The 26,685-nt window shown below is 36.9% G+C and overlaps 3 protein-coding genes across 7 annotated transcripts in view; 1 reads left to right on the forward strand and 2 right to left on the reverse strand.

Annotated features, from left to right (window-relative positions):
* The first annotated feature begins 1,439 nt into the window (after window positions 1-1,439).
* LOC115448056 (E3 ubiquitin-protein ligase rififylin) lies at window positions 1,440-11,369 on the forward strand. Its single transcript, XM_030175351.2, has 7 exons — window positions 1,440-1,863; window positions 4,021-4,206; window positions 4,519-4,626; window positions 4,849-5,016; window positions 5,224-5,532; window positions 5,615-5,797; window positions 6,163-11,369. The coding sequence occupies exons 1-7, from the start codon at window positions 1,596-1,598 to the stop codon at window positions 6,336-6,338; spliced, it is 1,398 nt and encodes a 465-aa protein (XP_030031211.1). The 5' UTR covers window positions 1,440-1,595; the 3' UTR covers window positions 6,339-11,369.
* A 374-nt stretch (window positions 11,370-11,743) lies between these two features.
* Window positions 11,744-19,331, reverse strand: LOC115448061 (ester hydrolase C11orf54 homolog). Of its 5 annotated transcripts, none has more exons than XM_030175362.2 (8): window positions 19,175-19,331; window positions 16,567-16,649; window positions 16,004-16,102; window positions 14,430-14,608; window positions 14,004-14,183; window positions 13,019-13,115; window positions 12,388-12,554; window positions 11,744-12,074 (listed from the first exon to the last, which is right to left on the reverse strand). In XM_030175362.2, exons 2-8 carry the CDS (start codon window positions 16,643-16,645, stop codon window positions 11,901-11,903), a joined length of 975 nt encoding a protein of 324 aa, XP_030031222.1. In that variant the 5' UTR covers window positions 16,646-16,649; window positions 19,175-19,331; the 3' UTR covers window positions 11,744-11,900. The 5 variants fall into 5 exon arrangements, with proteins under 5 accessions (XP_030031222.1, XP_030031223.1, XP_037295431.1 ...); XM_030175363.2 differs by having other exon boundaries at window positions 16,567-16,646; window positions 19,175-19,329; XM_037439534.1 differs by having other exon boundaries at window positions 19,171-19,329.
* Window positions 19,332-23,185: 3,854 nt separating this feature from the next.
* LOC115451990 (vacuolar protein sorting-associated protein 13D) overlaps window positions 23,186-26,685 on the reverse strand; it is a 47,307-nt gene continuing 43,807 nt past the window's right edge. Inside the window, exons 68-70 of the mRNA XM_037439528.1 lie at window positions 26,351-26,522; window positions 25,877-26,137; window positions 23,186-25,798 (exon numbers count right to left, since the gene is read on the reverse strand). Of these exons, the coding sequence (XP_037295425.1) occupies window positions 25,537-25,798; window positions 25,877-26,137; window positions 26,351-26,522 (695 nt within the window). The 3' untranslated portion in view covers window positions 23,186-25,536. The remainder of the gene's footprint in view (window positions 25,799-25,876; window positions 26,138-26,350; window positions 26,523-26,685) is intronic.

Consider the following 26,685-nt stretch of genomic DNA (forward strand, 5'->3'; position numbering starts at 1 on the left):
TTTTTCAGATTTAATATTATACAAACTTAAGACTGTCAATACTCAGAATACTATCTTTTCGCGATTAAAGTAGGCCACTGTGAATGTTTTCTATGTCCGTTTACTTAAGTTTCACATACTTAATACAAGTACGACCAGAACCGAGCTCCTCTTATTACTTATAATTTACGGCAATATACTGATTAAAGTTCCATGTGCGACGTAATACTACTACTACAATACTTAAGTTTGAATCATAGTGAATTAGATAAGCGGAAAGAAGTACTCTTAGTAATTAACATATTTTTTTATACCAAAGAATGTCAAAACGAGCAAGCCACTTGTCTGATTTAAGCCACATGGCTACTCATACTTTTTAATGGCTGACTACTCGAACTTTTATTTACAAAGTATTGCGTAGCTTTATTATCTTTTTATTTTTCCGACAAACAAGCAACAGTCACCAAAGATCACCAACGAGATTCCGCAATTCATACCATAATCTGATGGCACTCTTATTTTTCCTTTGGTGTATGATGGCAACGTCTATTACTTATTGTTAAAGATTGAAAATTATGTGATTCAAATTGTAGATATTATTCGAGAAGGTATAAAATGGTAATTGGTCACCTCAGCCCAATTTCCCCTAGGTAGACATTATGAAAAATACCTACTGTGCGGTAACACAAGCTTAAAACTACTATGAAAACGTATTCCAGTGTGAAAAGAGGATAGCGGCCAATTTCGAAATTTCGTCACGAAGTAACCTAAAGTCGCCCAACCAATTAAAAATAAAAACGAAGGTGCAAAAGCAGATCCTAAAATGACCTCCGTATACATTTTGTGCCCAAAAAGTTTAAAGTTAACTTTAATCGTTAAAACATGACTTTCGAAATGACGACTGGTTGCCATTCAGAATAGCATGAATGACAACCGGTTGCAATTTGAAAATTTTAATCGCTTCGGTACCGTCCGAGGTAGTCTAACTATCAATAAACAATTCCAGTCCAATATATTAAGCTGTCTAAGATTGATAATTCACTCGTTTTTTTTATAAGGCATGCCAATAACCAATCTATAGATTGATTAAGCTATTTCTAAAATGAATCGATCTTTGGGAAAACGGATTACAGATTATAGATTGCCCTATGTTGTGAAATGGCGAAAAATCGCCGTATGACAACACTGACGTAGTCAAAAGCCTTCAAGAAGTATTGCCTGTGTTACGTTCCATTTTCACAGTAAAGATAAATCTAATCTTATGACTGAAATTTTAATAATTTTGGCTAAAAGGTATGTACAAAAAAAATACAAATAATGTAAAGTAAATACGATGTAATTAAAATCTATTGCGTTATAAAAAATAGAATATTTAATATTTACGTTATGATATTTTATTTATCAAATTGTAGCAATTTCTTGTGCTGAGTGTAATGGAACGCCCAAATTTTAATGGCAGATAATTTGTCATTCATATGTTTTGATATCAAAAATTACTTCACAAAAATATCAAATGCGACGTAAATGTGAAAAGTTGTACAAAACAATTAGGTTTTAACAGTGGTATGTGTGAATGAGTGAATAGTTTAATTGGCGGGGGCGCGACACGAAATGCTATGATATTGCGGGGCCGTGTCCGGGATAACAAGATGCCGTGCGAGAGCTGCGCGGTGCAGTTCAGCGTGTTCAGGCGGAAACGGGTGTGCTGCGAATGTGAGCGGTACTACTGCAGCGGCTGCCTGCGGCGCGGCGGCGGTGCCATGTGCGCTCCCTGCCGGGTGCTCTCCACTCGCCCGCTCTTCAGACACACCATCGCCCACCTCAAGGCGCGCGACCTGCAGTGCTTCCTGCAGCGGCAGAATGTCTCCACCAGAGGATGTGTCGGTAGGTACTCACATACACTTTTCTCATATAAGAAATTATTATACAATACATATACAAATTCCCATTGTTCTAGAACAATCTGTTTTGAACTTTGTACTTTTACTTAAACAAAACAGTACTTCAGCTGTGTTTGTTTTATACATTCAAATGTAACCTGAGGATTTTGTGGAATTATAATTCAAACTGCAAAGCACAAAATCTAAATATGCCAATATATCAGTACAAACTGTCATTTCAATACTTGCAGAATATCTGACATGGTTTAACACCCATAGGGGTCTAATTTTCAAAAAAAACCCTTATTAAAGCTCACCTTCTTTATAACATAACAGTTCAAGAGTAAAATGTTGTTGCTGAAGAACCACAGGGTTGTCCTAGCATTACCTATCAGTCAATCAGTGTTAAGAATTTTGATAAGTTTGCAAAATTATTTTTGTGTGCACTACATTAAATAGAACATGTTGTGTGTAAAGTTATGTGAGGAATGTAGAAAGTAATAAATATTATTGGCCAAAAGGTCACCCACTACAATCTTGTTTTCATTGTAACATTGTGTTGTAAATAATCCTTTTTGGCTCCGATGCTAACAAAAAGTTGTTTTGTTTATTATTTAAATGTATTAGCATCTACTCATAGCTTTGTTTCAAAATATCTCAAGTATAACTTCATCTATTAAAATCTTGTAATAATTATACAATAAAACATTATTATGAATATGTACTACTGGCATAAATAATAATAATTTTTATTTGTCCAAATTATAGGTACATAATTCTCTTAAACAGTGGTGTCCACGGTAGACTATCTGTATGGTATTCATCAGGATAAAGGTCTTCTATATTTCGAATGAGGACGTGGTCTTCTGAATTTAATCACAATCTGTTTAGAAATATCTTAATTATCCACATATATACACAAGTAATAAAGTGGTCAGAGCGTGGAATAAACTCCCAGAACATGTGGTTACAGCTGGAAACATAAACCAGTTTAAGAACCAATGACAAATACTTAGGTGTAAATTAAAACCTGTAGTAATGGAGAGAGACGGGTATTATTGGTTGTTTTAACTGCCTGCCGGAAATATAATAATAATATATGGTTATGGGCACCTTTTTCCGCACTTAGCCTGTAAAAAGTCAGGCCATTGTGCGTGATGATAATAATAATAATATAATATTATTATCAGAAGTATATTTTTGGCAACAGGAAATAATAAGCAAAATACCTTATGTTCAATTTAGAAGAAGATTGTGCCCAGTGTAATGACTAGGAAGGAAGAGATAACATTTACTGCTTTAGGATGGCAAGTGTGATGCAGTTCAATGAAAAATCTGCCATTAGCTATGTATGTCAGCCACATCAGTAGCTGAACAAATTCTAAAATTCTTGAAATTGTCTATATGCATTATGTATGAGTGGAATATTTTTTCTTTGTGTAAAGTAAAGGCCTTATATTTTGTTTTTGTTAAAAAAAAAGAGTAAGCTGACAGAAGTGTAGAGTCAATTTATAGTTTTGAATTTTTTCAGCTATTTATGTGACCAACTATACTAGCTTTTGGATGATATTGTTGTTGTGTGTAGACAAGACAGACACTGCTTGTTTTATGCCATTAATTATAGGTGAAGATGATATTATTTTTTTTTCAATAGGATAGATTACATTTGTATGTTTGATTTTGTACATAATTTTACTGTTGATAACACAAAAAATTAGAATAATACAAAAACAACTTTAAAATTAGTTCGAAAATGTAGAACAAAATCCTGTTGAAAAGGTTGCAGAGAATAAAAGTGTTTGCATAGAACCTATGCAACCACTTTTTTCGAATACCTGCATCAAAACAACCATGACCAGTAACATCAAGTCTGTTTATATGTATTTCTTGTTTGTTTTTTTACATTTTCCACTTGCAACTGATTTCAAATCGTTGTTACTTATTTATTTTTCAGTGCATTTTGATAATTCCTTATGCACTATGATTTGAGTATTGTAAATTAATGAAATATGAAAGTTAAAAAAGCACATTACTAATTAAAATCAATTTTAGTTTTAACAAACACAAAAAAAAAATCTACATATTCTCACTACATTTCTGAATCAACTTATGAGTTGTCACTTTGAGATACCCATCTGTACTCTAGTAACATTTATATCAGAGAAAGAAGAGTTGGTTAGCCTGTGCGTGTCGCACGTGAACAGCGCCGCGTACAGGCGACGCGGCTCGCGCGGCGGCTCCAGTCCCTTCAGCTCGCTCAAGGGGCTCACCAACAACATCAACGACTTCATCAACTCCGCCTTCGACCTGCGCGCGCAGCCGCAACCGGCACCGCCGCCACCCTCACGTAAGAGTCACTTCTTTTCTCTTAACTTGATATTTATAGGCAGTCAATGGAAAACATACAGGCATGTTGAAGAGGATTTGATTAGTTTTTTGTGACTGGCCATGACAACTCTTTCTGAGGCATACAATACCAACAAAATCATGAAAAATAAAACCAAGTAAAACACAAAGTGTTACGTTATATGGAAATCAAACTCAATGCCCAGTCCATGTCCTATACACGCTGCGAAGGAGACAATACATTATGCGCCTTTTTGCACACAATAGGAGCAATATAAAATTATGTTGTCTGATATTGCATGTATGGTTACAGGCAGTTGTTACAACACAAGCCACTCGCACGAGCCGTCAGCGGACGCGGGGCCGGCGCCGGCGCCACAATCGCGAACGCGACCTACAGAGCGATTCACCACCACACCTGGTATGTATAACTATTTTAAACACAATAGTCGTGTATACCACTTTGTACCGTCATTGTTCTGCTTCTCTACACAAACTTTTCCTTGATAGACTTTAGAGATAGAGTTTATAAAAAGATCTTTTATCATAATAATTATTAATCTATGTAGCAGTGGTCAATTGTTGCCATCCCTCTCTAAAAATAAAGATTGAAAGATAAGGTACATCACGTGGTTTGTCTAAGGTGGCGAACGCGACATAATAGTCCCCCCACCGGAACCGGCGCCGACGCCGCGGCGAAGCGACTCACTGGAGAGCGCGCACGTTGACTCGGCGGACTGCTTCGAAATTGAGGACCTGGACGATCAGGGCTGGGAGGTAGTCAACAGGCCAGCAGAGCCATTGCCTAATGGTACGGTGCATGCGTTTTGACATTTTAATAACATTATTGCAATCTCCAGAACAGTACTTAAAGCAAATTGAAATCGCTGCACTATAGTGAATTAAGACATATTGGTATCAGCCAGTAGATAGATTATAGCATGTTTATGTTTTATTTCTTGCAAGAATGGAATTATAAACTGACGCTTTTAGTTTCTGTCATTGATGATTGTTACAGATTCAGAAGTATTAATGAGCGCGACAGAGGGCGGCGTCCAACGTGCACCTGAACCTGAACTAGAACGCGAACCACACCGCGAATTACAACGAGAACTGCAACGTGAACTGCACCGCGAGCTGCACCGCGAGTCCCGACGCGAGCCGGCGCAGGCGCTGGAGGACGATTCGCTGTCGCCGCCAGAATCGCCCGACGCGTCCCCACGCGGACCGCAGCGCGCCGCTTCCGAGCTGGAGCTGCGCCGCTCCGAATCCGCCGCCACCGACACGGCCAGTCTGCAAGACGAGCCCATCATGTCGCGGGATCCAGGTTTGTCACTATAGCCAAAGGTCACACATTGTATTTGTACTGTACTGTAAGCTGATACTCACGAGTGTGGTCCGGTGTGCAGAGACGCCGCGCCACATCTCGCTGCAGCAGTTCAAGCACATGTCGGAGCTGGAGGCACTGAACGTGAAGCAGCTGAAGGAGCTGCTGACGCGCAACCGCGTGGAGTTCCGCGGCTGCATCGAGCGCGCCGACCTGCTCGAGCGCGCCAACACGCTGTGGCGCGACCACGCGCGCTACCGGGACGGTACACACACGCTCTACTACTCATTAGCAGCTTTAATACATATCTGAATCAGTTAAATCCAGCCGCCGACATAGATAGCTCTGACCAGTCAGGTGCACTGTAGGCTCTGGTATATTACTTGTCTTTGTTAAATTCATACCCAGATAAATCTGCGAACCGTTTAAGAATGTTTAACAATTTCAATTCAATTGATGCAAATTCTAGATTATAGAATTATAACCATAGAGTATAACAACAGACAATTTACACAAAGATGACACAGGCCAAAAGGCATAAATAACATTATGCCATCAATATTTACTCAGATATTATATTATGTTTAAGCATCTTAAATTTAACTAAAACCACCCGTCCACACGCCACAGAGCTGGAGAACCTGCCGCTGGAGGAGTGCTGCAAGATCTGCATGGCGGCGCCGCTGGAGTGCGTGCTGCTGGAGTGCGGCCACATCGCGGCGTGCACGGCGTGCGCCAAGCAGCTGGCCGAGTGCCCCATCTGCAGGCAGTACGTCGTGCGCGCCGTGCGCTTCTTCAGGTCCTGAGCGCGCCCGGCGCCGCGGTCCCTCGAGGGTCGGCGGTATTGGCTTTACTCCATACTTAAATATTACGTTCGTTATCTTCAAATAGTGCAATGATTTTGTAAAGTCTTTCAGACCCTTAGTCAAACTCAGGCCGAGATAAAAAAAATGCTCGACATTGAACTGATTTAGTGTGATGAATTATATTTAATAGACTAGTGTTTCACAGACTTAAATCGGATCTTAGCATTCAAAATTATAACAATTTATTTAAATGATTTATTTTAATGAATATAATATTGAAAACACGTGTTTCGGCAAAGCGCCACGAAAATCAATTACACTTAAACTTTTATGTTTTTTTCATTGACTAATATCATAATTTATTATTATTATACGCAAACTCAATAGAGTATACTTATATTTCATGTTTTGTTAAGATGATAGCACCGGTATTTCTTTTTATATGGCACGACAAACCTACTGCATGCACGTGATGGCAAGTGGAATGGAGTCCAGAAAATCCTCTCTAAAGAAAGGTATATGTCCTTAGAAAGTACTAGAATCGTAAAAATAAGTATAGATTAAATATTTTTGTTGGAAAGTAAACGCAAAAATTGTTAGCAAGCTGCTAAGGCAACTTTTGTGCAGACTCATAGACTGTAAAACTATGATCTTGTGTAATGTACAGTTTGCCGATGAAACGTACCGTATGCGTCCTATAAACAAAAGGCAGCAATCTATACTTGGACAGATCTTGGAGAATGTATTTTTTTTTATTCTGAAGCTATAATGACTGTTGTTTTGTATTAAATCTATGGGTATTTCTCAAGCACGATAAAACACAGACAATAAAGTAACGGCAATAGAACACCATTCTATTATGTAGTTACGTCGTCGAAAATTTGTCTAAATGCAGATTGCTGGCTTTCATTTAGTACGTCTCATATAATACCTACTGGACAGCGATACACATAAAAAGAGCTTTATCAAACGGGGTATATAGCATTGCCGCCATATTGCTCATGACTGTCAAAGGATGCAACGTCTCATAGCGTCCAACGTGTCCACCACTGTACCATGATAAAAAAATCACTATTCGTACACAACTTAATGGTATAACTCGTAGATGTAAATATTGATAACTCCATGTTACGGGGCTCCAGGGCTGGTCCGAGGGTACTTTTTATTGTGTTGTAGCAACGCCATCTAGGACTTGATGTTACAAGCTGTTTGGCACTGAGCTGCCCTCACCCTAAAGTATTTGATGTTATAATCCCCTGTAACTGGCAATATACCAGCGACAATAGACTTTATGGCTTATCCTGATACATTTATGAGCGAAATTAGGTCTTCATAGATATCTCCTGTTCTATCGCTGGAATGGACCAATCAGAATGAATTTCGCTATCACGATACTTAGTTTGATTGGTTTATTTCAAGACAAGTTTACTGGCGATATCGATAAAAAATCCAAATCTTGGGATCTATCGATATAAATTATTTTGATTAGTTTATTCTAGGAATCGTTAAAGATAGCGACATTGGTATATTGTTATAGCAATCGAGATTGTTCTATTTTATAGAGCAGTATAAAAAGCAATAACAGTCAAGTCTCCCCTCCCCCGCGTAGTCAGTACGACGCCTCTAGGTTTATTCTGTGAATACAGACTATCGTATTGCTAAGTCGCTAACGTGGAATCCGTCTGGCCGCCAACAATACTTTAATTAATTCACAAGTATTCTACTTGGAAAGGAACTGTATTAAAGACGATTCTTATAAACAATCTAACGAAATGGACCAATCAGTGTTTTTAGACAAGGTTACAGATGAGTTTTGATTGGTTCATTGTTACCATTAATGCATGGTAACGATCGGGGTTGTTTATTGGAATCGGCCGTTAAGTATTCAGACATTTTGTCATTAGCGATGTCCACTAAATTAAAGGAAGATGAAGGTTTTTTTGGAAAAATGGTGTAAAGGCTCGCGCACACTTAGTCTTTGTAATTCGGGGGTTTTAGAAATAAAGATTTGATTTTTGGAACCAATGTACTGGATCTTTATAAAAATAGTATTATGTCGCGTCGATAAAATTTTGTGAAAAGGAGCGACATTTATATAGAATTTAAAAGCAACTTAATGTCTGTTACAGTTAAAAACGTAAAAACTAGTTTAGGTTAGCTCGCGTAGCCGAGAATTATTTCGTACTTGTTTAATAACAAAATAAGCTATGATTTATGTGAAATATATATCTACTATCTATACTAGTATAACTAACTTAAATTAGTTCTTGGTTTAGAACCGGCGTAACTGTAATCTAAAATAGATTTTTGTCAAGAATCAATGAAAAAAAGTAAATGATAAATACATTGCTTCACGGATTAATTTTCGGAATAAAGTTTTTCCTTTTCACTCCTTAACTCCTAACGTATACAGTGTGGTCTCTGTGCGTGAGCCTTGATACACTAATATCAGTGGATATATAATTAAGTTGCAACGTTATCTGTCCTGTTTATACGTGCTTGCAATATAGACAATATTAACATGTGTTAGAATTCAATTTTGTACAACCCAGTTGAATGGTAGTATGAGAGGCGGTTGTGATTACGCAGAATAAAATGTAATAATTATTTTGTCTTCCGATCGCGATCGAGACGGTCGGGAGTCTAAGGAGTAGTCAAATTAATATGAAGTAAGAATAAAAGGTGCTTTGGGTATGGAATAAACAATGATGACGTCATGAATTATCTGATATGCCAAATGGTTATGTAAACATTGTAGACGTATTTTCAGTGGAAAGTGTTAATGGTCACTTTTTCTTTTGTGATTTGGGGGCCGTTCAAGTATTACGTAACGCAATTTTTGAAGATTTTTGACCCCCCATGTAACGCGCCGTAACGTTTTCCTGTACGCCCCCGGCATCCCTCCAAAAGTTATGTCACAATTTTTTTTTTTTATATTTACAATTATTTTACGCAAAATACCGGAAAGTCACTATAATACTTTTGTTATTGTTTTAGAATAAAAAAAACAATGTTACATAACGTTTTACAAGTACCCCCTCCCCCCAAATTGCGTTACGTAATATTTGAATGGCCTTAACTGTGAATTGGTGAGGTTGTGGGATCGCCCGCCAGCTCCAGCTGTCTGATTTGGGATTTTGTTGTCTGGGTTTGGTCATTATGGCCGGTAAGCTTGCCTTCTCATCATAATATTACGAGCCTGCCATAGATTTTATATAAATGCATCGATATTGTATTTGGACTGTAAGCTCCTATCTTAGAATTAGACTTTGCCGAAATAAAAAATAGTAATCTGTGGTGAATTTAATGAAATAGATATCTCTTTCGCTCAACTCATCGCTAAACCCGGATTTGTGTGGGTAATATTTGTAAAATAATTAGTTTTATTTATAATAATGTATTTCTATGTAAGCCGGCGCCCGCCATGACCATGGCTAAGAATTTTTAGATAACTTAATTTTGAACCAAATTACAATATGCACAAAGTCGCATTTCGCGTAATCGACGCGGAGGATTTCGATGTTCCTATCCGAGGATATTTAATAACTAATAGCGTTAAATATATTAGAATAAAGTTCAACATTATTTGACCAAAAAACTCTTAGCCATATCTATGGTGAGTGGCCATTGTAAAGCTAAGTTCACACTTTACCATACGGGGGCCGTGCACTGTCACAACCAGATGGAGACATAATAGGACACCACTAGAACAGTGACAAAATATATTGTTAGCTAATTTACATTTTACACTTGTTTGGTCTGTAAATGCCTTTATTTCGAACTTGCTTTTGCCCGTAGTGCTCCGTCTGCGAGAAAAAGTATTTCCGGGATCAAAGTCCCGCTTTATATTTTTCCCGGGTAAATAGTACCACTCAGGAGTGATGCAGCTTCCTATTAGTGAATGAATTTTTAAAATCGATTCAATAGTTCCAGCGATTAGCCCCTACAAACAAATTCTTAAACTTTACTTTTTATAATATTAGTATAAATAATAGTAACGCAGCCACGAATGAAACCTCAGATAACATAATTTGATAATCCCTGCTGTATTGCAATTTGCAATAAGTTAGTTTAAAATGACTTAACGCGGCCCCGGCCACGCACGGCCCCCGTACGTGTGTCCTAAGCTTACATCCTGACTTGCAGCTTGTACTACCATTTGGGACGTTTTTATGTATAATAAATGGAATAGATTGATGTAGTTCTTCCCACTTGTACTTTTGTAATCTGTATTGTCAATGTTGCGTATATTGTATTTAATGTTATGGCTCAAAATTTAAAACGGGGCGAGAGGAATGTTACATTTCCATGGGTTTTAAATACTATATAAATATATTTAAATAAAACTAGTTTTCACATTTTATCGTCGATTTTTTGGACTTTAATTTTCTTCTGATGTTTCGAAGATCCAGCCTTTATAGTCACGGTTGAAGCGAAGGCTGCAGTCTTCGAGAAAAGTAAAATACAAAAAACCGGCTATGAAATCCAAAAACTAATTTTATTTCAATATTTAACATATGCATAGATAAACATAATTCATTAATCATATAATATGGTCATGGGTTTCGTTTAAGTGAGAGGGATTGGAGGTATTGGCAGGTCCTGAAATGTAAAGGGGGAGATATAAATGTATACTGTTTGGGATATCGCGATTTCGAAATACTACGATACCTCGGTATAAATCGTAGATACTTTGATAAATTGGACTCTAAGCGAGCACATGGTGTACATACTTAGAGTTAACTTATGCTAATGAATGAGTGTAGCTTACAATGTCTATCTGAATGTAATGGAAATGTAACGTTCGTTAAATGTAATTTAAGTTTAAATTTGTTTAACAACGCCATGACGGCCGACCGGTGATGATTGTATACACTAGTGTTATTTATTGAATTGTTTTAGGATGCTAGCTGTATCTGGCTGTGTATTGCTTGGAAATTATTTTTGTAGTAATTATATTTTGTATAGAAAGGTACTGATCCCGAAGGCATTCGTTCAATTGGATATCAATAAATTATCATTGTGAAGCGATGTTTGTTTTTTTATTTTTAGTCACATATCATCACTCATCGCGTGTTCAATTTTTTTGTAATAACACTGTAAACGGGTTATTCATCAGTGTCGAGATCAACATCAGATAGATTCGAGCAATATAATGAGAATTGCTGGCGTAATACGATCTTCTGAGAATGTAATCAGCCTGGGACGTTTGTATTATTATGGTTTTAAAAAACGAACTCAACTATTCTGAGTATTACATTATTGATCAACGCTTCACAAATCCCGGAACTTAGCGAATCTAGGATTAATATTTTAAATTTCATTAATCAACCAAAAAAATATTCCGGAATTAAGCGAATCTAGTATTATTTTAAAGAAAATCATGAGGCAATAAAACAATTTTGTTAATATAAGGTAAAAACTTTATTTACACAGCAACTTCACATACGCTCACTTATACAACAAGCAATAATTTGTAACAAAGAGTTATTTAAACGTGTACAAATTCCGAGAAGCGAGGTTAAATGATTTTAATATTACCATTTAGTATTGAGCCCGCATTTAATCTCTGCCGAAGTCGTGCGTGTCGGTGGGCGCGTCGACGCGCACGAGCGCCGCGCCGAGCACGAAGTACCCCTCGTAGTGCGCCCGCGCAGGCGAGGTGTCGTAGTGGTAGTGGCCGCCGTCGCCGTGCGCGCTGAACCCGTGGAAGTGCTGCACGCGCAGGTCCAGGCCCTGGGGGACGGGGAGTGGCTATACTGCACTGTTTTCATTTTTATACAAGAAAATTAATAACGATCTGTGTCACGAATTTTGAGTAAATGTTACTCGTCGAATAAATATATATAATCCGAACTAAATACCAAAGTCACACTTTATACTCCCAAATAAATACATGATCTAGTAGTCGATAAGACATAAATGATATTGGAAATTTAGTTATAGCCACTGGACACCGGACTCTAAAACTAATCCATATGTTTTAAACTTCTTTGCTACTAAGTTTAGACGATTTTAGATAAAATAACTGTGGTGGTGTTAGGCCTACCATGTCGCCGGTGACAAGCGTGCCCAGTACGGTGATGGGCGCGGACATCTCGAAGTAGTGCAGCCACTCGTCCACGTCGGAGTCGGAGCACAGAGGCTTCGTGGAGAACTCCGGCATCACGTGGAACTTCACCGAACCATTCTTCAAAAGGAACATGCCGCCCAGACCTGCAATATTTTATGGATGTAGAGAAGATTGCTTATGATCACTCATGATATATTAAAGATATAAGTTTCTTATTATAGTCATTTTGAAATTGCGTTACTAAATAAAACTACATACTGGTCTTCACCTTTGTTGACATTGTGCCAAAAATCATCCATTAATAACTAATATTTTCAACTAAAATTCTGATTTTTCGATTTTGAAGTTTAATGCGAATATGACGTGTGTGTGAGTATATTTCTGACTGAAAGTATGATGTTGCCGCGGCGCGGCGCCGAATTATCTTAGAGGAGTAGTAGTGGCATTAAGGCGCGTACAATTGAAATTACTTTTTATTAAAATTTATTTTGTTCGAAATTTACTCTTTTTTATGAGTGTGTATTTTCAACAAATTCTCTTTGGCATATGAAATCCTACATAGTTAGGTACTATTATACCTATGATACTCAGATTAAATCCGACTCACCGACTACTTTATCTTTATAGTATTTCTTGAGGCCTTCCCTTATAGCGGTGATGTAGTTGTCGGCTCCCGTGCGGCCCTTTACTTCGACCTTGATCACCTGGAGGTTGGAACATTCAAGTATCATTTCACTACAATATTACATCATTTCTTTTCAGGATTTCTTCAAGTATTTTTGATGTTTTATTTTTTTATTGCTTTGAATGACGAGACGAGCCCACCGTTCGCCTGATGGTAAGCGATACGATCGCCCATAAACAGCAGAAACACCATCCAATACCTTGCATTACAAAGTATTGTTTGGTATTCCACGCGCTGGCCTGAGACATAAGATGTTGTCTTATTATGTCCAGGGCCCTTATTCTGTATGATAGTGTAACCGCGTAACGCGGCCGTGTCATGTTATCTTCGAGAAATGTGTGTGGAATGGTATTCTGTAAGCCAAATTTCTATAGTCCTAAACATGATGCGTTGTGTTACGTGCTTGTTACACACTGTCAAAATTACGTGCGGGATAGAGAATAAGGCCCCAGTAGTTATACTGGCTACAATGTCCTTCAAACTGGAACACAACAACACTGCACACTGTTTGCTTGGCGGCCGCTATAGACATTGCGGTGGTACCAACCCAGGCGGATTCTCTCATATGAGACACCTACCACCACCATTTTTATGTGTTTTGTAATACCTACACGCTATACGCTATTTAGTATAATTGCTATATGGCTCATGTTGTGGTTGCATATAATTAGAGTTGCAATAATTTTTTGTTTGTTATGCATGTGTGATATATTTGTAAATTATCATTGTAAACTCAGTTTGCAATTCTAAATAAATAAATAAATATACAATACCTATACATATAGCAGCAAATGGAAGTCTTTTACACGTTTTTATAAAACTCTCTTGTTTATAATTTTGGTTGTATAAAAGCGAATTAATTAACAACCTTTTATCTCCATTATAAATATTTAAAAATTGATGTTACCTTGCCAGGGTTCCCGTCTGTGACGAGGTAGTTCCCGAGCAGTGCGGAGCGCGTCTCTGTGTCGGGGAGCTGTCGCTGCAGGTAGCCGCTGCTGCCCTTCGCCGCGCCCCTCGGCTCCACCGTGACGATGCGCGAACCCTGACTCACCGTGCCGTTCTTCACCATCAGGTTCACTATACCCTGGACCACAGATATGAACACGTTCGTCAGGTCTGCAACACATTCAGACCTAACTAATCGTTATTTTAGGCTCAAAATAAAGAGAAGTTGGGAAAAAGTTATATCGTATTACTATCATAATGTGATTTTTTTTTAATTTTGAAACTTCATGTTAAAACACTGGCATAATAACAAGTTATAATTAATGGAACTGGATTGCTTATTTCTATAATAAGGAAGAAGTTTGATAATGGTTCTTGCGGATACCTCGCAGTTGACGCCGGCGTAAGGCCAGGGCCCTGCGCCTGCGCCGGCCACGTACGCGCTGTCGCCGCGGCGGAGGTGCTCGACCAAGCCCTTCAGGTCGTACACCTTGTCACGGTTCACGAGCGGCAACAGGTACGGCACCCCGCCCACCTCCACTAGTTTAGGGTTGCCACTTAGACCTGCAAATGGTACAGACAACCTTTTTAAATAGATAGGTGCGTTATTTCCCTAAAATAATGGGCGATGTAGCCAAGGACCTAATACTCTAAGTCATACATTTAAGCATTGTTTAAAACTATTGCTCGCAGGTCATTTAGCGAGAAGACCCTTCCTGATAATATGAAATTCCCACTGTGGCCTTTCTCCAAATAAAAAGTATCGTAATTTATATTGAAACTAACATTTTCGATCAAAAACAGTTGGTCGAAGACGAGCATTCGCCTATAGTTCTGCCCGCGTCAAAAAAAATCTAAGATAAAAAACAACATATAGCAGTCAGGAGTAATGTAGCATCCTATTAGTCTAAAAATTTCAAAATCGGTCTAGTAGTTCTTATGATTAGTGCGTTGGAACTAACAACATCTTAAGATTTATATAAGTATTAGTAGATGGATTATATTTTAAACTTTTTTTTTATTTAACCTATTGTAGTTTAATCATGATATCTAGTGAGGCGGCGTATGAGAAATAACATATACTGTAAGCAACTACGGCGCGTTGTGTAAATAAAAAACACTACTCTTAAACCATGAAGTTCAACTCGAGATAACACCGCGTGGACGATATTTGTTTATTGAGAATGATAACCGAGTTTTCACCAGTAGCGGATCCAGGAATCACTGTGTGAATGATAAATAACAATTCAAAAGCCATCTGCGAATTAATTAGAGACGATAACTTGGTTTGATGCAAGATCGACAACGCCTTCAATTCCATATCAAATTTATATCGACAATCAAAACATTGTCGCAGTGTCGCATTGTAGTATCTCAGACTACGAGACATTTACTCTAGATTTTCGCACTTAATAGGTAAATTCCACACGAATCGTAATTATTTTGTTAAAAAAATATTTTAATGTAACGATCCATTGCGGCATAACGACAAATCAGAGAACTCAATATTAGCGAAGCGTTAAAATAATTTAAATATCGCACCCGACTTTCAGTAGATTGGGGTAAGTACAGTTGGCGTATCGGCTTAGACATGACGAGTGGGGGCTTCGAACCCCCAACCTTCTTCCTAGATACGCTAACGATCATCACTCAGCACTCTGCTACTGTCTGCTATCGCGAGTTTACACTTGATAGCTAATTTAATTATATAATTGTTATAACATTAGATATATTTTATAGAACAAGGTTACTGCAGAAATTAATACATTTTTTACATTTTTATTTGTTTCTCCTGGGTGAGATGACACGCTTGTTAGAATATTAAAATTTTACACTAGAATCAAGAAAGCTCCTCCGATTGTCATACTACTAGCGCCATCTAGTGAATTATTAGTATTTATTTTGCTCCCATTGGTTGTAATTGTTGTTGAAATGCTTGTAATAGTTATGGATACTCACCCGATGCTGTGAGGTAGTAAGGGGGTTTCGTGAGGTCCGGGCACTCCACCACGGACACCTCCACATGTTCGAAATTCTGGCGCAGGGCGTTCGACAACACTGGACCATAAAAACTTTATTAATCATTAATTCATTACCCATAATTGTTGATGTGTCATCCTTTCCCAATGGTCGTCCTGAGCCGAGGTTCGTGACCCGTAAGTGGGTCCCCTCAGCACGGTCACTTATTTTTTAAGGGTTTCGAGTGCCTAAAGCACTCACCCGAAAGTCTGGTGTGTTGTATAAGCCCTGTCAGCCTAACAAACGTATAGTCAGCTACTAAAAAAAACTTATTACCTTACCACCTATACGCACGATAATTTAACCTTTACTGGCATAATTTTTAATAATGTTACTATAATATATTGACTTTATGAAAAAGTCCGTCGGGATACATACTACATCGACTTACAAGTCGCGTTTTTTTGGGACATTTTAGTCGGGCTTTAAACAATTATAACGTTACCAACAACGCTGACTACAAACAAGCTAATATACGGCTTGCATGTGAAGTGATCGCTTACCTTGGACGACCTCGTCCAGCGGCGGTTGGTACAGCTCCTTCTCTACGATGGGCACGCTCGCGTAGTCCACTGAGGACATGCTGCTATATAACAAAAATGAAACAGTTTATAAAAGTATTAGGCCCTTGACAATGCGCGGGATATTGATAGGCTATAGAGAGTTGGGTTGTTTATAGTTACATGCCATATTCTATATAGTGTTAGATTAACAATTTCATAGAAATTCACGGCCATGGCAACATCTTAAATTTATGGACTACCGCCAGTTTACTGAATTAAATCTATGTACACTCACATTGTCTAAAAAGTACGTACAGTGGTTAAAAGATTTAAGTACCTACAATTGCCATTTTTTTTAAATTCAGATAAGAAGATTTTAACCACACCTAATTTTGATTAAGTATAGCCAATTAATGTAATTAGAATATTATTCAACAATATAACCCACACAGAGATACGTAACATCTCATTTGCAGATCAACATATAAATTCGAAAAACGTTTTATTTCAACATCAAATAACTATGCAATAGTAATTTACATGATGGTGTGACACCATCAGAGAGATCATGGGAATCCCAGTCACGAATGCTCTGCGGCAGGCACAAGACCGGATGGAGTGCAACCAGCTCGTCAGCGCCATCACTAAGGCTTTCCGTAGCAGGCACGACATAGAAGAGAGTATGTAATTTACATTGTAAGTGTAGCTTTGTTTCCTATTAAATTACGATAATTATTCTAGCAATAGTTTAGTCAACTTGACAGGTAAGTCGGTCAGGCGAACAAAATTAATATGAGCTTCGTAGTGATTCAGACATAGGTAAGATGTGAGCGCTTGGAATTTGTGCTGGATTTGTATTGATTAAACCCATTTTTCAAAGTTTTTTAGATGTTCTGTCACTATTACAACTTATTAGTGAGGTCGGCTTTTCCTTCAAGCGAATTAACTTTCATCATTATGTACGTTACTAACTTTTGCTCGCGGTTCTGCCCGCTTGAAAAAGTTCTTCCGGGATAAAAACTAACTTATTCACACAGGAGTAATGTAGCTGCTTAATAGTGAAAAAAAATCAAAATCGGTTTAGTAGTTCCTGATATTAGCGCGTTCAAACTCTTCAACTTCATATATTAGTAAAGATATATTTAATACACTTTCTAAATAAGTAAGTATAGAAGCGATGTTATTGACTAACAGCAGTTTTCAATAAACAATCCCAATCTCTATCTTCAATCTTATCCCGACAATGAACGAATCATAATAACTCAGTTAAAAACATGTAAAAAAAAATGATATAATTGTTTCATGTTTGATATAGTTCGGAAAAAGCGATTGGGATCCTTTATTGAAAATGGCGGTTAATAATTCTCTCTGTTAACGATTGGGGATGCAAAGAAGTAAAAACAATTACATTATTTTTATAATATAGCTCGATATAAAATTTTGACATTTAAAGCTGGTAACACTATGACCGTTAACAGCGAGCGACCGGCGCATGCTATTGTCGACGAGGAAAAAACAAAATCCATTCTTGTAGTGAGACCTGTCAAAACGTACAGCCACTACCACGATATTATTTCACACGTCTTCTAACTTTTCTTGGTCAAAAATAAAGTCACTATTGTTGTTAAAATGCACAAGTCTAATAAGTACTGGAAAGTCCGGGACTCAATCACTATATTTCGGATTATACATCATGTTATTACATTTTACCATTTATATGTTTTTTCATAATTTCACAAACTTTTTAATATACGTGAGATTACTACTTCTAGATTGAATCTACATTTTGCGTTTTGAAAAAAGATTCACGCTATTAAGCTATATTCAAATCCAAGAAACACAGCCTTAGCCGCACAGTGAGGCTCAGAAAACTAGAATAAGTATGTACTTGAATGTAAAAATATTGGTTCGTAACTATTTAGAAATAAGTGAGTAGAAACAGCGGGACCACGTCTTATATTATTATATCTCCAATATGATAAATATAGCTCCATTCAAACTTCAAGAAATTCACGACTTTAAATTCGTTGCATTTTTTTTACAAATCCTAAAAGTAATAACACGCCTTCTGGAATTTAATAATTTAGAATATATGCACGTGTTCTTAATTGATAAAGACTATACTATTGTTATTTATCAGTCTTAACTATATGAATTATTAGGAACAGTCATCCACGTAAATAGCTGAACAAGTTCAATATTTCAAACTGCGTATACATTTTAGTGTTGTAACTTCTAACAAACGTTTTTTTATTTAAAAAAAACATAAAGTCTAAGGGATTTTTTTTAATAATATAAATTAAACGTGTACTGGCTAATTGAAATGTTGAATTTGTACAGCTACTGTTGTGGCTAACTGTACATAAATTTACGAATACTCCGTCAACAAAATGTAGTAATTTTTTTTATGAATTAATTTCCAACAGTATCTCTTTACCCTCAACTATTGAACTCACAAATCGATTTTGATATGAAGGGAGAACCAATAGTAGGGGTGTTGTGAATGCAAACTCGACTTACCAGTGAGCGTCCCCCAAGGCCGCGCCGCGCGCCGCCACGACACACACCAACAAAACACATAATTGTAACATTTTAACCACGTACGTACGTTACTAAAGCTGGATAGCAAGTGAGGATCGAAGTGTGGATCGATGTAAGTTGGCTCGGAGGTGTAGCGATGGCTCGGAGGTGCTCGTGGTTGTCGCTGCTTCCGTGCGGGCGGGTCGTCGGCTCTCGACTGTGATTGCGGTTATCGTCGAGAATAATGATATCGCGCCGAGAGTGTCTACTGGAGGTCGTGACACGTTACGTGATGTTACCCGCTATATACGAAAAATTTAGTATGTGTCATTGCCGATATTCAATTTTATATATCGATAGTCAACACTTTATTAATATGCATAGTTATATTTGGCCGTGCAAGTTTATTTCGAACGATTAAGTCAATGTAGACATCCATTTGTTTTTTCAAGAACTAAAACATGATATCATATATATTGTGCAAACTAAAACTATATATTTATATAGCCGACTACAAAAATAAACATTTTTCTAATCATACTAATAAAATGTAAGAATATGTTTATATGTTCGAATATTTTGTACAACTGAAGGTAACTGAATCGACTTGCATACAATTTAACAGAAATTTGCATAGATAGGCAAAGTCGACGCTTCGAAACACACGTAGGACATAGAATATGTTTACGAAAAAGAACTTAAACGCTGATTAAAGTTCGAAAATTCTAGTCACTTAATAGAATATTGTAAAAAAAACCACATGCCGAACATTTTATTATTGTGTAACATATTATTTTTTTCACTTAAACAACTTATGAGTATGCTTGCTGTTATCCTGAGAGTTCCTCCGTTCATTAAAGATGCACCAATTAAATAATCTCGAAAAAGAGTGACTACTCACTTTTCAGAAATTTACAGTAACCCATAGAATTACCTCCGATAAATCAAACTATGGGTAATTGGATGTGTTATATTAATATTTATGAAATTAGGCTGGGGATATTCCATTTAAATAAAAATTAAACAACAAATAATAATGTCAAATTCTTTATTACAAGTGAAAGACAACAGTTAAATAACCAATATCTGCTCCTAAATAATAAATTATACAACACACTCGGACCTTTCGCTCGCACACTTTGGTTACCAGCCTTCTTATAAATACGTACAGACGAACATAAATATAAATGTTTAGTCAATTACGTCATAGTTTTGTCCATATTAAATTAAATAGTATTTCTTGTACAAATGAATGACGGACGCGATCCGCCCGCCCATAAACATAGGCGTATCTAGAGGGTGGTTCAGGCCCACTCTAAAATTTCCCGGTGCCCAGACAAAGCGGTTGAGACGACCTGCTAATATTAAAACCGTCAGCGCAGTTATTTTTTTAGCTGCGACACCGGCTTCTGCAGAAAATGACTCGACCTACGCCCATACTATCAAATATTAACACCACCCAGAAAAAAGTTGAATTTAAAACAGTGTTACACTAATCCTGGGACTAGATGTCGATGCAAAGCCCCAAACTCTGCTCTGCAGTATAAATGCCCAGCATCTACTTACTAGCTGAAAGGGTTAGGGCTCAGTACTGCGTATTAAATTCAGGTGTTAACTATTTAAATAGAACTATCAAAAAGAACCCAAACATTTATATTTTCACGCACACAGTTCAGCAACATCTTTTCAAAAGAAATATCAGAAGATATTTGAAATAAAATAAATCAATTACATGCAAAAAACCTTGCAATATGAAGGAATACTTAAAATTATAAACTCCTTTACCGTATCCACTTTCGAAAAGATATTAAGCTTTTAAAAACAGGCGTCAACAATAAATATAAAATACAAGTAACATATTAATTACCTACAAAATCTAATTATTACTTTGCTTTCAAAGGCTAAAACTAAGACAGTGAGCGATAGTTTCAAATCTAGGCCACTTTAGGATATGACTTCGAAATAAAAAACATCAAATCATTTTTAAATTACTAAAAAATACGAAGGCGTGTCCGTCACGCAACCAAAACCAATTCCATACAAACTATCTCCAATAGTTGAAGCTACGGTATCCTTTGAAGTAATGAGAGTAGAATTAAAGGCCATACATAGCCATGCAGGATATGGACGACAACAAGACTGCAGCAAAACAGGACTCTAATAGTAGCTTTTATGAACCGTCTGTCGTTACATTATATATAAATTGATTATATTTTATATGTAAATCGTAATTTTCGCGAAAATTGAAATTAAAAAAAATATCTTGCGTCCATATTATGTCACGAAGGCCTTTTTTTTATTAGTCTCATAAAAAAGCTTAAATCGACAGCTATATGATGATGTCGGCTCAGTAATGACAAACACCGACTCGCTGATCAAAGTTATGTTAGTATATCGCTAATAAAAGGTAGCATTCGATTTCTACCTAACTTTCCTATACCCAGCATAGCTTTGTATGACCACATTATTCGGGGTAATTATGAACAAATTCTTAATTAATCCACCCTTTTCTCAATCCCTTGCACCACTACGATTCTACGAATAACGACGCAGTGTTAAGTGTAACGTTTTGTGCATATAAAAATATATAGTCACGACGGATGGTGATGTATCGATTACAATAATCGATTATCCTATAAGGAAACACCAGGCGATCAGTTATAACATGCATATAAATCAATATACCTGTCTAGTTTCCCTAACCTATTAATCGATTTGACATAGTTGATTAAATTTCAATCAAATTGAAAATATATAATCGATACACTACTATACTATAATTTTTGTTATACTATACTCATAAATATATTTTATGGCATTAAATGCCTGCTATGATTTATTAATGTTGATAAGCTAAACTAAGCAGGTTTGAGAAAGATTTGCAGTTCGTATTTTTTTGAAAAATATGAAAAAAAAAACACTCATAATATATTAATATTTTACTATGGAAAATAATTCTATACATCTCTAAGCAGTTTAACTGCTCGTGCTACAAGTAATGTGTTAAGCATTTTGGCTTCATACTACTTTGGCAATAGAAATATATATTATAAATAGACGAATATAGCATAATAATTTCAATGATGAATGTTATAACACTTGCAAATAAAGACATTTGTCAATAGGGGACCGGACAAATTTTCAGAAGGTGTTTTAAATTGATCATTGTGGATATAAATAGCCAAGAAAAATAGTATTTTGCACAAATAAAGCTTAAAAAGTACATAAAACCATGCCTAAATGTTAAATAGCTATAATTCCCGCGCAAACGCTACATTATGTCATTTCGTCTCGTGTGACGTCATACGTGGATAAAGCAACTTGACAATTCTTGTCATTTGAACAGTGATTCAATAATGCCAGATTAGGGTTATTTACCCTAGATTTAGGGTAAAACTGAATCAGCAGGGTATTTTTTATATGGTAATTTTTGGGGTAATTCTACGAGTTAAGGTATTAATGCTATTGTTTCACGGTATTGTAATAAATATTGAGCTTAGAGAAAGATGTTTCCTACAAAACTTGTAGGCCATGAAACAATTATAATTTTTTATTCAATACAATTTTCGTGTACAGCTAGTTGTTCCTAATAAAATGAGATAATTAAATTAATAATTATTGAAGTGGAAGTGAAGAAAGAAGTGGCGTCTGCATAAATAAGGATATAGGAAAAAAAAGTACCGAATTATTTATGATTGGTTTAAGGGTAAAATTTTAAATTCCAATTTCGTCGTATTAAATTTTAAAGGCCGAAATATCCATGATTATTAATTATTTTTACGTTTTTCTTTCAACTGCGAGAACTAATCACTAACTCGACGTGAATTTAAATTCTTTACTTGCCAATACTTGTTTAGTTACCCAGATTAAAGGTGAAACAAAATGTATGAAAAATGGACCTTAAGCTATAACCTTAAAGCATTAAAATAACACAACGCGGTATGACATCCAGATGACGTCTGTTTGTTGACATTTTACCCACGTGTGACGTCATGCGCCGTGATTGGTGTTTCATTTGCCGTAAAGAATAGACTAAAAATATTATAATTATTGTATTTTATTTATTGATTTAAAAATACTAATCACAACTCTTTTACAAAAACAAATATGAGATAATATTTTTAATATTACAAACTTTACTTTAAACTGAATTTCAGATTTTTTGGTAATACCTGTCCGGTCCCCTATTCCAATTTATACACGCATTATTATAAATATTGTAATGTAAATACGAAGCATCTTCTTGGCCATTATTAGTATAAACTTCTCTAGTACCGAGAGAGTAATGCGTCATTATTCGTAAACTTTTTACATAAACATCCCAAATGCATACTCGCTGCCCTTCTGTACAACATAGAATTATACACAAAAATATAAGTCACACAGACTTGTCATTTCTCTTCTCTTGTCATATCATTCTATCACAGCCGGGGACGTCTCCGGCACACCCACACAATATACATTAAACAATATGTTTTTGTGACAAAATATATTCTCAAAGTATTCTGATGTTTTATAAATTAATAACTGCTGAATTTTTAGGTAAAATTAAAAAATAAATAACCTGATATAATATAATAAATATATCTTACACTTGTGTTTATAATACATATATTACCATAATATATATAAACAGAATAGTTACTACTATAGGTACCGGCATATATTTTGGCACACACTCAAATTGTCATTTTATTCACATAATATCATTTAACATGGATCTTGTTTAGACTCTGGGGCTTTATTATCTATGACAGTGTAAACTTAAAGTAACACGGCCGTGTTACGGTATTCGTGAAATTAGCGTGGAGTGGTATTCTCTATGCCGATTTTATTGTCTTAAACGCAGTGCATTATATGCTTGTTACACACTGTCATAATAATGTGGGGCATAGAGAATAAGGCTCATGTATAGCGCCTTAAATCAATCAGAAGTAGTATATTCGTGCACGCGCAAACAGTTTTTGCATATTTCTCCAGCGCACAATTTATATGCCGATAACTATCTCTAAAAACACTAGACTAGAAATTTCATATTATCTCTACCAAAGAGGCGTAGACACATCGATATACGGAACCAGTTATCGACATCGATAAATATTGATAGGTCATAGACCATAAACTAACAATAAAATTGTATTTTATAATCATAACAAAATTATTAAATAATAATTTATGTTTCTACTTAAGTATTGATTTTTTAAATTGGTTTCCTAAGAGATAAGATTCGCTAGCTTCAGCTTAGTGCTGTTCACCCATATATAGACTACAAACTAAGCTAGGTTACTACGCCGCAATGTTACAGTAATATGAAAATTGTTCTATTTAGTTTAGACTAGAAATAAAATAAATAATTAACATTGATACTAATTCTCTACACCACGATAGGCATGCGACAGCGGCGTACATACAACATCCACTACATATATACAGATATTATGACAGGAATAAAATTCTACATATTGAAATCGATAAGTTTTGTTATCACTATGTTTACAGTTTTGAAAATGACTCACGTTAAATAAGTCTTGTTACGTATAATCTTAACGATAACTAATCATTTGAATTTATATCGATTACTGAAGAAGAAAATTATCGATTTCAATATATAGAATCGTTGAACTACCCATAAATAATCGCTATATCACATTATAATTATCTACTGGTTACAAGTAGAAATCGATATTTTTTTAAGTTTGGTCCTTAAATTTATTTATTATACGCATCTCGATTAAGATTTTTCAGTGACTACAAGGGATGTACATAATTTTCAAGTTTATATAGAGTTACCGATAAAAATATTGCAACAATGAATGATATACAATACTTATTTCTAAACTTCGTAATTAAATACTTATCGTCAATTATTGTTGACTAAGTCATATATTTACAGACTTAATTATCGACTTACCACAACTTTGTTGGCAGTTAACGGTTCTTATATCGAAAGAGTTCCGATTTCCATAGAAGTTGATTATAAGTTATCTGTTTAAATTGAATGGGTCTCCGAAATGTACTACATTATTTTTTTTTCTAGCCTTTTTAATGTTGAAACCAGAAGGTTTACCTGATAAACGTCACGCCTGTCTATAAACAGCAGCAACACTATAACAATACTCGGCTGTGTTTTAATGCCACGTGCATTTTGGAGTCCATTCTTCAATAGTATTAACGACGTCTCGTAGAATTCACGAAGTATTATACAGAGTGCTAGTCTTTTAAGTCGATATTAATTCAGTCGATTAATCATGTCATTAGTGTATTAAATATTTAGTAAACTAGTGACGGCTATTCCTTATTCGTCAGCTTTTTAAGTAAAGATAGATTTGTTGATAGTGTCGACAAGTTTCAAATGTGCTATATATCGTATGTGTATCAATACATGATAGCAGTCGTATCTTCTATACCATTATTGTCGGTGGTGCGCCGGTGAGTTTACCCGTGTTGTCCCTAGAGGTCAGTGTGCGGGTGCAGCGTGTGCGCATGCTCGTGGTACAGCTGGCGCGCGTAGGCGGCGTGGCGCGCGACCCACGCCGCCAGCTCCTCGCTGTCGCACTGCACGCGCGGCCGCCGCACCGCCTCCGCGGCCCCCGCGCCTCCCGCGCCCCCCGCACCCGCCGCGCTCGCCCCGCCGCCCGCGCCGCCACCGCGCACGCCCAGCTCCACGAAGTACGCGCCGTCCGCACACACCACCGAACAGGATACTAAGTTGCTACAAGTATAATATTTGATTACGACAATTATAGGTTTACGTAATGTTGTTAGTGTAAGTGAACTGTTCAGCGCGTACCTGAGGTGCGTCTCCATGACGACGTGCGGCGTGTCGTGCTTGCAGGTGAAGATGCGCAGGTAGGTGTCGGAGAGCAGCGCGCGGATGTCGTGTGGCGCGTCTCGCACGTTGCGGTGCGCCACAAAGCGCTCGGAGCCACCCGCCAGTGCGCGCAGCAACGCCGCACCGTGCGCATGCGCGCCGCTGTAGCGCGGCACCAGTCCGCCCGCGCCCGCGCACCACCGCGGCCCGCGCACGCGCTCCGGCACCCACTTATCAGACCTGATTACAAATAAGTCTGATTGAAATCAATGCTTATTCATTATAATGTGTTAGAGGTTATTTACATTTCTTATATATTTTTTATTTAAATCTTTCTAAATTACTATTTTCTATTCGTTAGGAAGCTACAATACCACAGACAGACATATAGATACACACATTAAACTTATAACATCACCATGTCTGCACTTCAATAAAACGAGTACAAATTACCTGCGGCTAGTATCTCTGAGTGCGGAGGCGGTCTCGGCGGCGAGGTCGAGCACGCCGATGACGGGCTTGGTGACGGTGCCCACGAGCCCCTTGCCCACGCCGGCGATGAACCCGCCCAACCCCTCCTGCGTCGCGCCTTCGTAGCTGTGCTTCACTAGGGATGTCATGCCGCCTGCACCACACCACATATTTATATATTATAAAAGAATCTGTTCCACCAGGGTGGGTATAGTATTTCATAATAAGTTAACATTAAAAGCTTAGATACTGTGATGGCATTACTTGAAGCCAAGCTCCCAATACTCGTGTCTAAGTTGGCCAAAATGTGGCGCGGC

Source organism: Manduca sexta, chromosome 17 (assembly GCF_014839805.1).
Source record: "Manduca sexta isolate Smith_Timp_Sample1 chromosome 17, JHU_Msex_v1.0, whole genome shotgun sequence".
NCBI lineage: Eukaryota > Metazoa > Arthropoda > Insecta > Lepidoptera > Sphingidae > Manduca > Manduca sexta.